The 16,828-nt window shown below is 48.8% G+C and overlaps 1 protein-coding gene and 1 non-coding gene across 4 annotated transcripts in view; one reads left to right on the plus strand and one right to left on the minus strand.

Moving 5' to 3' along the window:
• CACNA1E (calcium voltage-gated channel subunit alpha1 E) overlaps positions 1-16,828 on the minus strand; it is a 302,886-nt gene that overhangs the window by 263,713 nt on the left and 22,345 nt on the right. For all 3 annotated transcript variants that reach the window (XM_007448509.1, XM_007448508.1, XM_007448507.1), the window contains exons 2-3: positions 10,338-10,443; positions 9,341-9,480 (exon numbers count right to left, since the gene is read on the minus strand). In XM_007448509.1, the coding sequence (XP_007448571.1) occupies positions 9,341-9,480; positions 10,338-10,443 (246 nt within the window). The remainder of the gene's footprint in view (positions 1-9,340; positions 9,481-10,337; positions 10,444-16,828) is intronic.
• Positions 13,764-13,836, plus strand: TRNAG-UCC (transfer RNA glycine (anticodon UCC)). Its single transcript has one exon. It is a non-coding gene; the product is annotated as a tRNA-Gly (tRNA).

Genomic DNA, 16,828 nt, shown 5'->3' on the forward strand with positions numbered 1-16,828 from the left:
CATATATATTGCTATATATATATATATATATATACACACACACACACACACACATATATATTGCTATATATATATATATATATATATATATATATATATTCCAGCCAACCAATTACAAAAATCATTTATTTCTTAACACCCCAGTTTAATGGCCTGAACACAATCAAGAAGCATCAGATTCTCACTGCCGGGGAGCGTAGAGCATAGCTGCAACCAAGTCCTGGATTTGGAGTTAACAAACCAGTATCCAAGTCCCCCCGCTCACCACGTTCCAGCTCTAAGAGCCTGGACACGTGGCTTAGCCACTTGGGCCTCAGTTTTCTCTTCTGGGAAAAATAATAAATACAGGAAGTGGGACAAATTTATCATTCCCCCAGGTCTAAAATTTGTTGGTTAAGTTTTAGTAACCTCAGACTTAAGCTTCCTTTATATGTTCTCCTTAAGCCCCGCACACCCTCTTTTTCCTTTCAGCATCTTCACTGCTTCCTGCGTTAACCACTCTGCACTCCTCACACCTGCTATTTTCTGACTTCAGGGAATCATACATTGAGTAGTACTGTTGCATTTTGCGTTTCACACTGAACTGTGGACTATATTTACAGTACAGACAGAAGTGCACAAAAGCTCTATCCAAAGGAGGAAACGTGTATCACCCACAGAATGGAAATGTAAACACTCCCTTTAATTCTCAAGTCTCCCTTGTAAATTTAGAGAATGAACATTTATGCCATAGCCATCTCTGCTTTGCAATTCTGCCTTGGAATTTTCACCCCTGCTGCGCTCTTCCACACACAGTCATGCACATGCCTAAGACTGTATGCACTTAACAGCCTTCCGATGGCAGCTCCAGGCCCAGGGCGGTGGTCTGGCTTAGAAAGCATCTGGTCATCATCTCTTTCCCTGTCCCTTTGTTACCCTGAATGAATATAAAGCCAGAAAAACACTCTCTCTGAAACCCACCCGGGGGGTCTGGACCTTCCTCCACTTGCTCTGGCTTTCCTTCCTCCTTGTTGACACCAAGACCAATTCAGGCCCCCACTCAGTTACACCCAGAACACAGTAAGTAGTCAATAAATACCTGCAGACTCTCAATACAGAAAAAGGATAGAGTACATATGTAAGAAGAAATGATCTCCCACCCAAGGAGCAACCCCAGCTCAACCGCCTGTCAACTACCACCTGGGACTCTCATCTGGGGTCTCCCTGAAAGAACTGGGTTTATCATTAGCACAGAGTGAAGAAGAGACCTCCGAGCTCCGCATTTTGCCGTCTGCCTACCTCTGCCCTGAATCCAAATTCCAGATCCTAACTCTATCTTTTCCATCATGCACCCATCTGGAGGGAAATGGAATTAAAAGAGAACTAATGTTCTGACAAACGGAGATGCTGCAAGTAGCAGCTGTGTTCCCCCAAAGTGAAGCTAGAAATGAACGAGGAGCTTGTGAGGAGGTGGAGGTCTTTCAGACAAGCAGCCACCAACTCTGCTGGGAGAGAGAACCTGAGAAGCAGGCGGAGCTTAAGGACTAGCGAAGCACCCCCACGTCAGCATGAAGGCACCGAAGACCTGGTCTCCTTCTACTGGCTCGGGTCTTCTGAGTAGCTCCCAGCCCCCCATATCACCTCACTCAGCCTCAGTTTCCCCATCTCTGAAAGGACAAGCTCCAATGTCTCCTCCCTCTACCCAGCCCTTCCCTGCTCCCCACCTTCCTGCTTCGCCCACTCAGAGCAGAGAGGATGAGTAAAAGACAGGTCTGTAAAATCTCGCCAGGCTCACTGGCACGGGGATGCTATATAAATACCAAGCGTTATCATACTATTACCACAGAGATTTAAATTGGGCTGGGGGCCCCGGGGCTGCGTTCGCAACACCTCCCGCACATTCTCAGCACTGGAGAGACGGTGCTGGAGAAGGAAAACTGTGCTTTCCTCGATCTTTAGCTGCTCGGGAAACTCGTGTATTAGGGCAGCCTCCTTACAGAAACCCTCTAAAAATACCTACCGATGTATATTTAGCTCCAGATACCGTCCTCCTACCAACAGGCTCTGCTTGTGCCACCGGTGAGAAGCTGGGGACATCCAGTAGCAGCTCCCAGCTCTTCTGCGGCATCTCCTCGGGCTCTCCCCCTCCCCATTCCCTTTTCCCTTCACCCTTCTTTTCCCTGCTGGGTGATGCACCTCCTCCCAAACTGCAACTAAGGGTATGGCCATGGCTTCCCTCTCCTTTCCGTGCCCTTTGCTCAGCGTTAATTCCAGGATGACAAAGACCTGTGCAGCATCCAGCACTGAGTTAGAACTAATCATTCCACCCCTGCTCAATGCCTTCAGTGGCTCCCCACTGCCTTCTGGCTACGGTACAAGCTCCTCCTCATGGCCTCGGCTGGCCCCTGCTGACCCCTCTGCGAGCATCGCTCACTATTCCACTGGCCAACTCCCCAGAAGCATCCTGCGGGCTCTCTCTCAGCTTCAAGGATTTGTATGTAGCGTTCTTTCTCCCAGAAAAGCTCCTCTCCCTCCTTGTCTAAGTCCTAACGGCCTACCCTCACATCCCAGTTTCAATGTTACTTCCTCCAGGAAGTTCGCCCCAGTCCCCAGAGCTAGGCTGGATGCCCTTCTTCTGGGTTTTCATGACATGCGGCCTCCTGGTGGGGACACTCAGCCCTGCCCCACCCACATCTAGCACAGCGCCTGGCACATTGTGGGTCGTCAACAATGTCCCTTGAAGGACTTGAAGGAAGACAATGTCCCTTGAAGGACTTGAAGGAAGACAGAGGGACAGGTGATCACCTGGGCCCTGGGGTGACGGTCTTGGTAGAGGAAGGAGGCAGAGCCCCAGGCTCAGATACACTTGCCCACGCTTCAGAGTTTGTACCCATGTTCTTGCAGTTAAGAAAACAGTCAAAACAGGTCATCTCCCACAGATGGCAAAGGTATGTCATGTACTAGGAGGTACTAGAGCTCCTAGCACTGGCAAAACTGATAGTAAAGCATGTTCTGAGCAATAGGTATAGATATAGATAAAGATATAGATATAGATATAGATACAGATATAGATAGAAATGTAGTCTTTGCAATATGGCTCAATAGATGGAAGCTTTCATTACATGGCAAATGCCAGGTGAGGCATTCTTCTGCTCTTTCTGCTTCTTTCTCCATATGCCTCCCCCAACCCACAGCCACCTCTAGGAAGTTGGGTCTTCAATAATCAGCCCTGTCCACAACCCTGCACCCATCACCCAGGAAGCAATTCCCAAAAGGTAACACTGCGAACCTAGTAAATAGGCCCAAATGATATGAGGCCCAATATCTTACTCACCTAGAGGCTGAATTCCCAGCTTTCATTTCTCTAATGCAGTGATCAGGATGTGAGCAGCCAGGCTGAGTCATAGCTACATGAGAGAGATGTAGATACTGCCTGGCTCAGCCAGACCAAGAGGCAGGACTGGGAATAGGCAACCCCTCCACACTGCCAGCCCCAGGTTGCCCCCAGCACTCTCCTTTGTATCCTATCAGTGACAAGACAATCTGGGATGGAACAAGTGATTCCATTCTACTAGCATTTATTAAGTACCTACTCTGATCAGGCACAGACATGAATAGGGTTCCAAGACACAGTCCTGGCCCTCACTTCCCTGTTCCTACCCATGGGTTAGGAGTACCTTTGAGCTCTCATCCTCCCCTATCATTGCCCATCTATTCCAGGGACTATGACATTGTTATTATTATTTTTTTATTTATTTATTTTTGCGGTACGCGGGCCTCTCACTGCTGTGGCCTCTCCCGTTGCGGAGCACAGGCTCCGGACGCGCAGGCTCAGCTGCCGTGACTCACGGGCCCAGCCGCTCTTCGGCATGTGGGATCCTCCCGGACCGGGGCACGAACCCGTGTCGCCTGCATCGGCAGGCGGACTCTCAACCACTGCGCCACCAGGGAAGCCCTATGACTTATTATTAAGACTAATATATAATAACGACTTCGAGTAATTCAGAATTCTCCAGGTGGCCTAGCAAATGGTTAGAAGTAGCATCTCTCGAATTGTTACCAGTACAAGACAGATTCCAAGCTAGGTAAGGTAATAATTTGTTAAAAGAATAGCAAATTCCACTGTCTTTTAGAAGAAATGAGAATACATTAACCTTGGTGTTTCTCAGTCCCAGAATTTGCTTGAGTATTCAACAATACACGTTTTGTTGAATAAATGAAGGGATGGATGGGTGAATGAATGAATGAACAAGCCAATTAATGAAACAAGCTGGAACTTCGGGTTCAGTTTTTATGTATTAAACCATGAGCGTTAAGTAACGTGCCTTCTTAACCACAGAGCAGGGAGTTGGTTGTATTCCAAGCCCACAGAGAGAAGCCTTAGGATGGACACATGGGGCTCTGGTCCTCTTCAAGTCATACGTGAAGCCTCAGCTCTGGGTCAGGGACATCTGCCTGATTATGCCGCTTCCTGAGCCCATTCCACGTTGCTTCAAGGGGACCAAAGGAACATGCAATCACAGAGCTACAGAACCACAGAGCCTGTGAGGTTGTGAGGTCACTGATGGTGTGGGGAAATGAGCATTGAAGAAGGAACTTGGATCCAGAAGATACGGGCTCAAGTCCCAGCTCTAGTACCTCCTAGTATATCACATACCTTCTCTAAACCTCAGTTTCTTCATCTATAAAACAGGGATAACGAGATCCCATTTGGGGGATTATGAGGATTAGATGAATAATGTACATAAATTAATCTTCTGAACCATGGAACTCCCTCAGCTTACAGACCTAAGAATTCTAAAGGTTAGAAGGTCGAGAGTACAGGCAGAATGTGGTGGCCCAGGTCTCCCAATCTCTGAGCAAAAAGGCGGTGATGGAAGGTCTTTGGTTGAGCCAGCTGTCTGGCACCTCAGCCCCCCACCCCTCCACCTCCCATCACACACTGAGAGCTGAGAAGTTGTACAGCCTCAGCCTGAGGCGCTGTCCTGCTCTAGTACCTGTCACTCCTCCTGTGCACTGGTGGCGGATGTGAGGTGACACCTGGAGCTGAGGTAAGAAGTCAGAGCAGCCAGCACGGGCCGCTGCAGGGGCGGGTGTCAGGAAGCCTAAAGGAGGGGCTGCACCGGGCAGAGGTAAAACACCAGGCTTGGGTCAAAGGGCACAGTTCCAACTCCTGTATCTGCTGTCAAGGAGATGGTGGTCTTGGGCTGAGCACTTAACCTCTCTGAGTACTGGATGACTCCTATCTAAAGCCTGATCTGCCTGCTTCCCTGGGCTGGTATTACAACATATTCACTGCATCTAAGACCCCAACAGTTGTAAGATGCCCCGTGGTTTTATTTACTACTATGAAAGACAAATGCTGTCAATTAAACTATATCATGCCATTATTGTAGGACACAGGCTGATTTTAGAGATGCTCCAGCAGGATAAATATGCATTTTAGAAGCCATGCAATGTGGTAGATGAAAGCATCGTGTGAACAGAAGACAAAATCTGATTACCCATTCCTGCGGGGTAGAACCCCAACCCTGAGCTCAGATCTCAAGAGTGCTAAGCCCTCTCCCTGGAGAGAAAGAATGAGTAGGTGCAGGAAGAACAGGGGCAAAGTCCTATTGGTTCAGAAGGACGGCAGTCGCCTTTCAGCAAAGTTCGAAGAGCCACTAAGAACGGGAGATGCCCGGGCTGGGGGGAGAGAGAGCAGAGAGGACAAGTGACTTGGCCAAGGGTTCAGCACCTGCGTGCGCTCGTGTGCACCCCACACATGCAGGCGAGGACACAGAGGGCCTTCTTGGCCATGCTGACGAAGGACTCTACAAATCTGCCCCTTCAACCACCTGGCAACCCTCATTTGAAGGCAGTGCTTATGGCCTCCACCAGCCTTCTCTCGTCCCATCAAATGGCTGGCCCATTTCCTCCACCTTCCCTCACCCATCCTAGTTCCCAGGCCCCACGCCAGAAAGGCAGATTCTCCTTTAGAAGTATTTCAACCTGTCAAATGTCTCTTAAAATGTGACACCCAAAAGATGTACATTGAGCATCTTTAATAATTATTTATAACAGCCAAAACCAGAAAGCAATCTAAGTCTCAGATAATTGCAAAAATGGAGAAGTAAGCTGGGTACATCTATGTAACAAACTGCTGATCAGTCCTTACAGATTTTTACCAAAATATGGAGTAATATGTACTATGCCCATACTATACTGAGAAAAGGTAGCACAATTACGGGCACTGAAAGGAGAGCTTGCTTAGCATTAAAGGGGCTGGAAGGAAATACCACAAAATAATCAGGAATTTTTCTTAACCAGTGACTGTTTTTTTTCTTTTGATTCTTCTGTATTTTCCAAATTTTCCTCAATGAACATAGAATAGTTTAAAACAAAAATAAACAGACTAGACGAGAAATTTCAAATGGCCTCTGACACGTATAGGCCTCAACGAGACCAAGAATTCACACAACTGTAGCATATGATCCATATACATTACAGTACTCTTCTTTTAGACAGAATCATATTTCTGAAATGACTCAGACTCATTTAGGCCTTTTACTGTACATATCTTCCTTGACTTACAATGAGGTTACACCCTGATAAACCCATAGGCTGAAAACAACGTCAAGTCGAAAACACATTTAATACACCTAACCTACTGAACATCACAGCTGAGCCGAGTGACCTTAAACGTTCTTAGAACACTTGCATTAGCCTACAGTGAGGCAAAATCATCTAACACAAAGCTTATTTTTTAATAAAGTGGTGAATATCTCATGTTATTTATTGAATACTATACTGAAAGTGAAAAACGCAATGGCTGTATGGGTACACAATGGTTGTCAGTGTATCGGTTGTTCATCCTCGTGACCTCAGAGCTGACTGGGAGTTGTAGTTGCTGCAGCTTAGCATCACAAGAGAGTATCATACTGCTATCGCTAGCCCAGGAAGAGATCAAAATTCGAAGTACAGTTTCTACTGAATGCGCATTGCTTTCACATCACCGGGAAGTCAAAAAATCATAAGTCAAACCATCATAAGTTGGGGATTACCTGTAGAGTATATATTATTTATTTTAGGGACATTTAAAACATCACCCAGTTATTAGCAAAAGTCAAAAGATAACAATTGTCGGTGATGATGTGGACAAAAAGGAACCCTTGCGCATTGTTGGGGGAAACGTAAATTGGCGCAGCCACTATGGAAAACTGTATGGAACTTCCTCAAAAGAATTAAAAATAGAACTACCATACAATCCAGCAATTTCACTTCTGGATATATATCCAAGACAATGAAATCATTATCTTGAAGAGATATCTACAATCCCCTGTCCATCGCAGCATTATTCACAATAGCCAGATATGGACACAACCTAAATTTCCATCGATGAGTGAATGGATCAAGAAACCGTGATACAGGTACACACACACACAGAGGAATATTTTTCAGCCTTTGAAAAGAAGTAAATCCTGCCATTTGCAACAACATGGATGAACGTGAAGGATATTATGTGAAGTGAAATAGAGAAAGACAAATGCTGCATGATCTCCATTATATGTGAGGTCTAACTTTTTTAGAAGCCAAAGTCATAGTAACAGAGGAAGGAATGGTGGTTACCAGGGGCTGGGAGTAGGGGAAAAGGGAAGATATTGATCAAAGGGTACAAACTTTCAGCTACAGAGAATAAGTTCTGGAGACCTAGTATTCACCACGGTGACTATAGTAAATAATAATGTATAACATCCTTGAAATTTGCTAAAAGTGTAGATGTCAAGTGTTCTCACCACCAAAAAACAACAAAAAAAGTAACTATGAGAGGTGACGGATATGTTAATTAGCTTGATTGCAGTAATCATTTTACAACGTATACGTATATCAAATCATCACGTTGTACACCTTAAATATATACAATTTTTATTTTTCAATCATACTTCAATTAAGCTGGGGAGAAAACCCCACAAAACATCATCCAGGTGTACTGCAGTCTTTGACCATGTACTTCTGAAACACTAGGCAGAAGGTGTATCTTTACACACTAAATCACATTTTAAATGCAGTCGTAGAATTTTCTTTTAGAAAAATAACCTTCAGAAAATCCTTCTGTAAGGCAACAGACGTTTTTAAACATAGTCATCTCCACCTACTTATCTGTTCCCTATATTAAAGGGTTCGATGCTCGTGAGCTTCCATTTATACATTCTAGTCAATTGCCCCTTCAACTTTTTCCCCTTCACTTAATCACAGTTGACATGAAGGTTAAACATATGAGGATTATGTCTATTGCAGAAGACATAACGAAGAGATGCAAATAGTCTCAAACTCACTCTTGTCAGATTTTACCTACGCCCACTCCTCTGGCTATTCCCTGGGTGCCGGGGGTGGGGGGAGAAGGTCCTCTTTGCTCCCCTCTGCCTTTGGTCAATCATAATGGTAGCTCATATCTCCCCACTCCTCACTTTTCTACTCCACTCTCATCTTGTCCTCACGGGTTTGAACAACTGGGCAGCCGGGTAAGGGAATTTCCATGCCACACCCCTTGCTGCCACACCCACACAGGACCCACCTGGCCTGGACTGCTCCCCTCCCCTGCAGGTACCAAGAGCAACCTGATACAAAGACACACAAGAAGCCACAGGAGCCCAGGGAGGCAATGCCCATCATCACCAGTCCCAAGGTCCATTGCATATGCTGCCAAGAGCGCTGGATCAACCCCAGTACAGGTATACTATATTCATTTACAAAAGAATGACTATCGAATATGTAAATAAATGTACTGCCATCATATATGCTGCTTATGACACAGCGCAGTATTACTATGTTAATTTCCAAAGGGATGCGCTGTCAGACATTTTCGCGTGATTCAGTTTTATACCTCCTCGTATAATAAATACGTATAAATCTGTAAATCGTAAAGAATTCTGTTGTCAGGACGCGAGTCTCAATTATCAGTTCAGAAAATATGCTTCGAGTCTTTTCCAACCTCCAGAAGAAAACTGCAACTAATGGCACCTTATGGCCCATTTTGTGTGTGTGGGGGGGGGGGGCCCTCAGGCTAGGGCAAGCCGCTTGCTTTAGTGAAAAGACTCACTTGGAAACGTCTCTGCATCCCTAGCCAAACACAGAATGGGAAATCAGAAGCAGCAGCGGCCAGACCTTGGGTCCATGGCCTCGGCCGAATGCCACATGCGTCTCCAGAGTCCTCGCACGCCCCTGCGGGTGGCGCATCTATGGCTCAGCCCCGTGGGAATCTCACCCCTGAACGTCTTCCTCCAGCGAATTCTACCTTCCCACCCCCAGGTTCCTCGCACCAGCCGCTTCTTCACCCCACGGGCCCCTCCACACACAAAGACGACACAGGAAGAGGACTCACCCACTGAGGACCACGATGAAGTCCATGACATTCCAGCCATTGCGGAGGTACGAGCCCTTATGGAAGATGAAGCCCAGGGCTACGATTTTGATCCCAGCTTCAAAGCAAAAGATCCCGATGAAATAAGGTTCCGTCTTCTCCTGTGGGATGAAGAACAGAGGTGCTGGTGAGACGAGGACTGTGGTTCATCAGGCATGGGCCAAGGCACACCCTGGCTAGCTATCCTCTCTGCTCTGACATTTCCTCTCTCCTGCAGGACACCTGGACGTCTGCGCTGAGCCAGCCCCATGCACGGGTGAGGGTGCTGCGGGACTCACAGAGAGCACAAGAGCAAGGGAAGCCAGCTGCAGAAATGGATGGATGTGGGTCTCATGCCCAGGACCGGCCATCTTCCCACAACAATGACCAACGGTGCTGGCTTTGCCTTGAAGGGGTCAGCTTTCCCATTGCTGGCCTTCACTTACGTTGGAAGCTTAAGAGTTCTTTCTCATCCGTGGATTATCAGGCTGGAGCCACTTACCTGTACATTTGGATTTTAGGCATTTTGTTTGCCCTCTTTAGAGGGCATACTTTAGACACATGGATGATTTCTTTATAGAGAATACGGACAAACGTTTAGGAAGTTCGGAACAGTGAATGCACATAGGCTCTGAGCATCCGTCATGCTCTCTCCTTTACTCTCCCTCTTCCTCTCACTCCCAAAGTCCCTCAGAAAGAGGAGAGAAGTGTGTGTGGACCCCGTGTCCTCCCTTTCTTCTTGCCTGGCTTCCATGCAGTGTATACACAGAACTTCCTGGGAGCGGGAATTTAAAAGGTCAGTCCTCTTGTCTTTATGAATCCCAATGGGACTTGTTACCAACTTGTCCCTCAGCAAAGAACAACAAACTCACAGAACTGTACAGAAGGGAAGGGAGCCAGGTAAAGAAGCAAAGGAGAAGGGAACCAGGCAAGAGGAAGAACAGAGGGAAAGAAAGATGAGAAGGAAGGAGGCACCTACCAGTCTGCGGGACATTGGGGTCTTGTCATCCTCAGGAAGATGCTGCTCCAGGGCCAAGACGATGCAGTTGGCAATGATGGTGGCCAAGATCATGTACTCAAACGGCGTGGGAAAGGAGGAGTTAAGAAACAGATTCACCGAAGAGAGAGGGACACAGCCTCGAGGATGGCTGTGTACATCAATACACAAACTTTATCAACCCACACTGTGTCTGTGCAGTCTGCATGGCTGATATGAGGAAACAGGCAGGTAGGACAGTGGATGGTCCTTAGCATGTGGAACTGTAACCATTTCTGATTAGGCTCTGAACACAAAGTATCTTCTCAAGAAAAGAAAGAGTGGGGCCAATAAATAATATATTAGACATACGGTAGACACTCCAGATACTTAGTGAATTCAGTGACATATCCAGGAACTAACCAGGACTAAAAAGGGAAGTGGGACGAAGGGAGGAAGAAACACTGATGCTGTTGCAGGCTCCCCGTTCTTCTCAGTCTTCAAACCACTGGACTGTATAATGATGCTTCAGCAAGGATCCAGCTGTGGCTGTTCGTTGCTGCCTCAGGGAATCACATCTGTAGTGCCCTCTTCCAGAACCTCTGCTCGAAAGAATAGAAGAAGAGCCCTTGGAAAAGGAACAATTCTCTCCATGAGCTCCCTTTTATTTTAATACCCAATTCAGGAAAATCTATAATGGGGCCAGGAGAAACTGGCTTTGTCCCACCTTACTTTCTCCTAAGCGTCTACATCTATAGGAAACAGACAGACAAATCATTAGCCTGCATTCAGGGCAGCAAAGTCGGGGCCTCTAGGAATCAAACTACAAAAGAATGGATAATGAATTCAGGCTTCGTTTTCTGTTGCACTTTTCTGAAGACAGGTGAGTGGGCTCCCTGCGACTTTTTGAAAAACAGGACTACGATTCTAGTGCCAGCATCCTTGACTCCCGCAGAAAGGTTGTGCCGTAAGCCCAGGGGAAGGCAGGAGAGGGGGACTTCTAGAAAAGAGAGAGGGAATCACCGGCTCCAGGATCGCTGCACGTGGGATTTCATTCTATAACTATGGTTGTGACAAACAGAAGTGAGCGGTTGCCACTGGTCTTGCTGAGCAACCTGGGATCTGGCAGCTTCTGGAATCCAGGCGGGAGAGATGAGTAGTAAGTCTGATCAAGTGGAGGGAAGGGAAGGGATCTGGTCTCCCCACACATTCAAGCCGGCTGTGTAGGATGTAGGGCCCAGAGCCCTCCCTAGGGAATACAGAAGGAGGGCAAATCATAAACACGCCCCCATGCCTCCCCATCCCCGCCAGGACATGTGTGCCGGTGAACATCAGTGGCAAAGAAGCACTCGCGGCATCTCCGAGAGGGGTTAGGGCAGAGGTGGTACGTGCAAGATGTGAGCTGCCCCAGCGGCTGCTCTAGTCCTGGTGCTGGAATGGGAGGCTACAGGGGGTGAGATGACCGGCCGTATCCGAGCCTCCAGAACTGTTCATTCTCATTTAGCGGCACCGCTCCCTGCGCCCTGCCCCCATGCAGCCCTGAGTCACAGCCCATTCTCCAGCAGCTGGCCATCCTCCCTTCCCACACACCCCAACACTCACACGGGACTCATACCCTGGGGACAGCTCTGCTGGCCTCTAGGACCCAGCCACCGGATCTGAAAACTGGATGGATGGGGCTCAGAGGACCTCAGAGCCAGCCTCCTGTCCCCATACCCTACTGTGCTGGCTGAAACCCTCTCAGTCAGAGGGGAGCCTCACCACATGCAAAGTCCCCCAGCACACCTCGCCACTCTTCCTCCTTCCGTCCTTCCGGGCACCGAGCATGGCCCCTGAGAGCTAAACGTGCCAGCAAATACACACCAGAGATGCCCACCGCACTTACAAGCCTACTTTCTTGTGACAAGTCCCCACACACAGCTCACCCAGGGGTACCAGTGCCCACCAATCACAGGGGGAGTCCTCCTTCCCATCATGGGCTCTAATCCAGAGCTCTGAACAAGTGCAGGATGACCAGGACCACACCAGGATCTGGTGTCCCATAAGCCCTCTGAATAGGCTAGCCTGTCCTCGGCCTGGTTCAGACACCCAGAATTCCCCAGACCCGAATGGTAAAATGAAGATGGGAACATGGCAGAAGTGGAGGCCCAGGAATCCATGCCCTTTCCTGAGAACATCCCCAGGGAGTTGGTACAGCTAGGGAACCAAGAACGTGACAACAAGCCAATGACAAATGGCAAAAGAAGTGAAGGGCACTTGGGGCATGTTTCTAAGACGCAGGCCACAGGATACTACTGCTACGGGAACTTGCAATCAAACGAATGAGGGAAAGCCTGGGTTCGCTCAAGGTGAGCAGGTTTCCTCGCAGCAGGGTGCTTGGAGCCTTTAATACTCTTGTACACAGCATGCAGCCCCTCCCCCAAAGGGGGCTGGAAACAGGACACAGCACTCCCAAACTTCTTTACCACATAACCCTTCGGTCAGAGCATCTCTCCTGGGGATTCTGTTCATAGGAACACATCTGGGGAGCCCTGATACAAAGGGCAGAGCTCACGGCCAGTCCCCAAGGGTCTGGGGGATGCGAGGATGGTGGCTCTGACAGGAGTGAAATTAATGCCTCTCCCACTTCACGCCCTGTCCTTGTCTCTAACAAAAATATTCACAAAGTGTCAGGCTTGGCCAGCCCCTTGCCATGGCTGGAAGGCCCCACACAAGTTCAGAAGGCTACTCGGCAGGTCCAAGGGGCCCAGCACGTGACCTGGGAAGCAGGACCGGGGACGTGCATGTTCACATTCAAGCTGCAGATGTCGCGCACTCTCATGGACCTACTGGGGGGACAGGCTTCTTCTGAACACCTTCGAGGGACAAGCATAGACTCAAAAGTAAAGGAGCTCTTAGTTGCTGACCTTCAGGCAAGGCAGCTCCTGTTGGCTGTGCATCTCCAAGGCTTTCCACCCAGCAATGCCCACTTGGGCTGCCGCAGCCCCTCTGTCGCCCCATTCCTCATGCCCACTTCCACACCTGCATCCTCCTGGCCAGACAGTCTAAGCATACAGCTCCCTGCTAGGACCGGTAAGCTCACCTAGCCCAGAATGTCCGGGTGCAGATAGATGAGGCTTCTGGGGGACAGAGGGCTAGCTCCTTGGCCATTACCATGAAGGGCGCTCAGTGCAGGAGAAAGGCTGACGAGCCAGACTTCCTGTGACCAGACAGGTATCTGGATGGCCGAGAATTCATGAGGGCTCAACAAATGGCACCACCGATGGCCCAGGGGGCTAGAACCTAAAAGTGAGGGTTTGGTAATTCAGTTTCTAAGAAGACCCCATTCCCACATCCTCCCGACTCAAATCCTCTGCCTGCAGTCTGATGGCTAAGGACCCATTCAGAGCAGTGATCCTTTGGCTTGAAATTCTGAAAACCTCAGGAAATTCCCTGGCGGTCCAGTGGTTAGGACTCTGCGCTTCCACCGCAGGGGGCACAGGTTCGATCCCTGGTCAGGGAACTAAGATCCCACAAGCCGCGTGGCAAATTTTGAAAACTTCAAATGCACATACCCTGGAGAGGGATGTCCCTTTAGGCCTTATAGAGCATCTCGACCTCAGGATGAATTCATGTCTGGGGCAATTAAGGATCTGAGGTGAAATTCTGGTGTAGAAGGAAAGGTGAAACTATGGGAATTCTGTGTATCTGTGACTAGGTGAAAGGAGGAAGGGGGACAGGGAAATTTTAGGACAGGAGAGCAGGAGAGAACACCCAGTTCGGCCCAGGCCCCAGCCACTCCCCCTTACAGCCCTTTCCTTCAACCTCTTGTCCACTTCCGTTTCTGAAGAAAGCGCAAAGAATGGGCACTTACATCTTAGTGATTTTGCTTCCTCTTGCAATGGGCTTTCTCCTCCTTTCTGGTCATATATCAAGATGGAGGTGAAATTCACCTTGTCTGTAGAGGCTTCTCCCTGTGCCCCACAGCTCTCTGCATGGTACAATTTTATCATCCTTCCTCATACTGATCTCCCTCCAGAAACTATACCTAGAAAGCAGGGACAGTGTTTTGTTCACCTCTCCACTGGTGGTTCTCAGCAGAGCTCCTGGCACACAGTAGGAGCTCACTCAGTGTTCAGCGCAGGCGTGAATGAAAGGGAGGCATCCCCGTCCGTGAGCAGCAGCTCCACTGAAGAGCTGTCACGAAGACCAGGCTGTAGTCACTCCCACTGGCTCGGGCCCCCAGCTTGGGATCTGACTCAGGGGCACTGCTCCCTGTCTTCCTGAAACAGAAGTTCAAGCCCCTTACCAAGGGCTCTGCTACATCTCCCAGAGGAAGAGCCTGGACTGCAAGTAACAGCCCACAGGGCACAAGGATGCACCTCGCAGGCTAGGCAAAGATGTGCTTGGAAAGGTCAAAGGAAGCTCCGTGTTGCAAGGCCTCAAAGAACAACACCCTTCATGAAACAGAATGGAAGTCTGTCAAGGACTCTGATGCCTTCTGCCCAGGAATTCAGAGACTCCCATTACATTCTGTGCCTGACACCAAATGCATTTTGGAGAACACTCTCTCTCCCTGGAGTCTGCACTGTTTGTGGCTTGAGATTTTGATTATATGGAGCTGATGGAACAGTGAGGGAGCCTGAGGGCAGGGGCTTTGTTTGCCCCAGGGACCGCTTGTACCCCAGGGTCCAGCACACAGCGGTCACCCCACGACTGGCTTTTAACTAATAAAGTAATCAATCAGTTCATAAGCTAATAGCACAGGAAAACCAGAGCCGGAGCTATCCTTACAAAAGCTACCCATACTTTCTCTACACAGTACACCCATTTGAACTGTGTGTGCTGTATGCCGTGTACACACATTAGCTCTTCAAAAAGAGAAACCAGCATGCATAAAAGACCCCTTTAATGTAAAAAAATACTTTTTAAGAGCAAAGGAAAAAAATCTGTCTTGCTAGAAGGATAATGAGTTTTCTTGGGGTAGTAGGACTTCTTCTTTACTCCTTTACTCATTGTGTTATAATGAGCATGTATTCATTTATAATTATAAAATCAATTAAAGCTATATCTATTCTGAAAACACCAAACCAACACAAAAACCCATGCCAACCTGAGGGTCATGGAAATCAGCACAAGATTTCTGAGAGGATCAAATGCAGGAGAACAAAGGGACTGGACCGAATGAGGAAATGACCACGGAAATTCTTTGAAACCTGCAAAGATGCCTCTTCTCTGCATCAGTCTCGCTGCCTGCTCGCTAGGGGCCTCATTTTATAAACTTCCTTGGCAATCTCCCCAAATACCCCTTCACTCCTTTCTCGCTCTAAGCCCATTAATGAGGACCTGTGTCACTCCAACACTCCCTTTCCCATCTCGCAGCTTCAAGACAATCATTAGGGAAATGATAAAAATAGGATCCCTTATTGATTTATCTCCTTTACCCAATGCTCCTTCCTTCAAATGGTTGACTCGTTTCCTTAGCAACACAGCTAATTCGAGCAGCACGACTTGGCCTGCACACCTGCTATTTGTTCATCTCCTTCCTGAAGCCCAGAAAGCTGGGGCAGGGGAGAGAGAGGACTGCCCTACCAGCTAGCTACTGGCTACCATGGAGGCACTGGCTCTGCTTGTCAACAGAGCCCTGGGGGCCTGGCCTGGGAGCTAAGCCCTCCCTTTGCTCACCCAGCAGAGCTTCCCCATCCACACATCACAGGTACATCACAGGTACCTGCACAGATGTGCAGGTACAGGACTGGGAAGGACTTAGGGCCCGAGCAGCAAATCTGCGGTGTCCCCAGGGAAACATGCATCTCTATACCATCAGGAGGCTGATCTTAGACCCTTATACTCTCAGCTGCTTCCTCTCAGAGCTGTGACGCTAGAATACCAAGGAGGAGACTGAAAGAGCTCAGAGGGCTGAGGGCCCACCGGGGACAGGCAGTCAGATGGAACGCTGTGCCCTCTCTCCAACTCCTGGCTTAATGGAGAATGTGCTTTTGTGGGGGGCAGCCTGTGGCCACCTAGGCACTTCCTGTAAACTCCTGGGGAGTCTAGAACAGCACAGTCTGAGAGGCAGCAGGCCTCAGGACCCATCACCACCCCTCACCCCAGGCCGAGAGCACGCCCCCTACGGGCAGGTCTGTCTCCTTTCCTCCTGTCTATCCCTGCCTCCTGTTTGGGGATGTCTAATTCTAAGAGATGGAAGAGTCTCAGAAGACAGCCTGGGCAGCGTTGTGCACATCCTTCCACTCCTCCCTCACCTGCACAGAAATGTCATTCTAACCAGTGGAATGTTGACTCAAAAACAGTCACGGGGGGCTTCCCTGGTGGCGCAGTGGTTGAGAGTTCACCTGCCGATGCGGGGGACGGGGGTTCGTGCCCCGGTCCGGGAAGATCCCACATGCCGCGGAGCGGCTGGGCCCGTGAGCCACGGCCGCTGAGCCTGCGCGTCCGGAGCCTGTGCTCTGCAACGGGAGAGGCCACAACAGTGAGGGGCCTGCGTACCGCAAAAA

The sequence above is a fragment of the Lipotes vexillifer genome, unplaced genomic scaffold, assembly GCF_000442215.2.
Source record: "Lipotes vexillifer unplaced genomic scaffold, Lipotes_vexillifer_v1.1 scaffold76, whole genome shotgun sequence".
Lineage (NCBI taxonomy): Eukaryota > Metazoa > Chordata > Mammalia > Artiodactyla > Lipotidae > Lipotes > Lipotes vexillifer.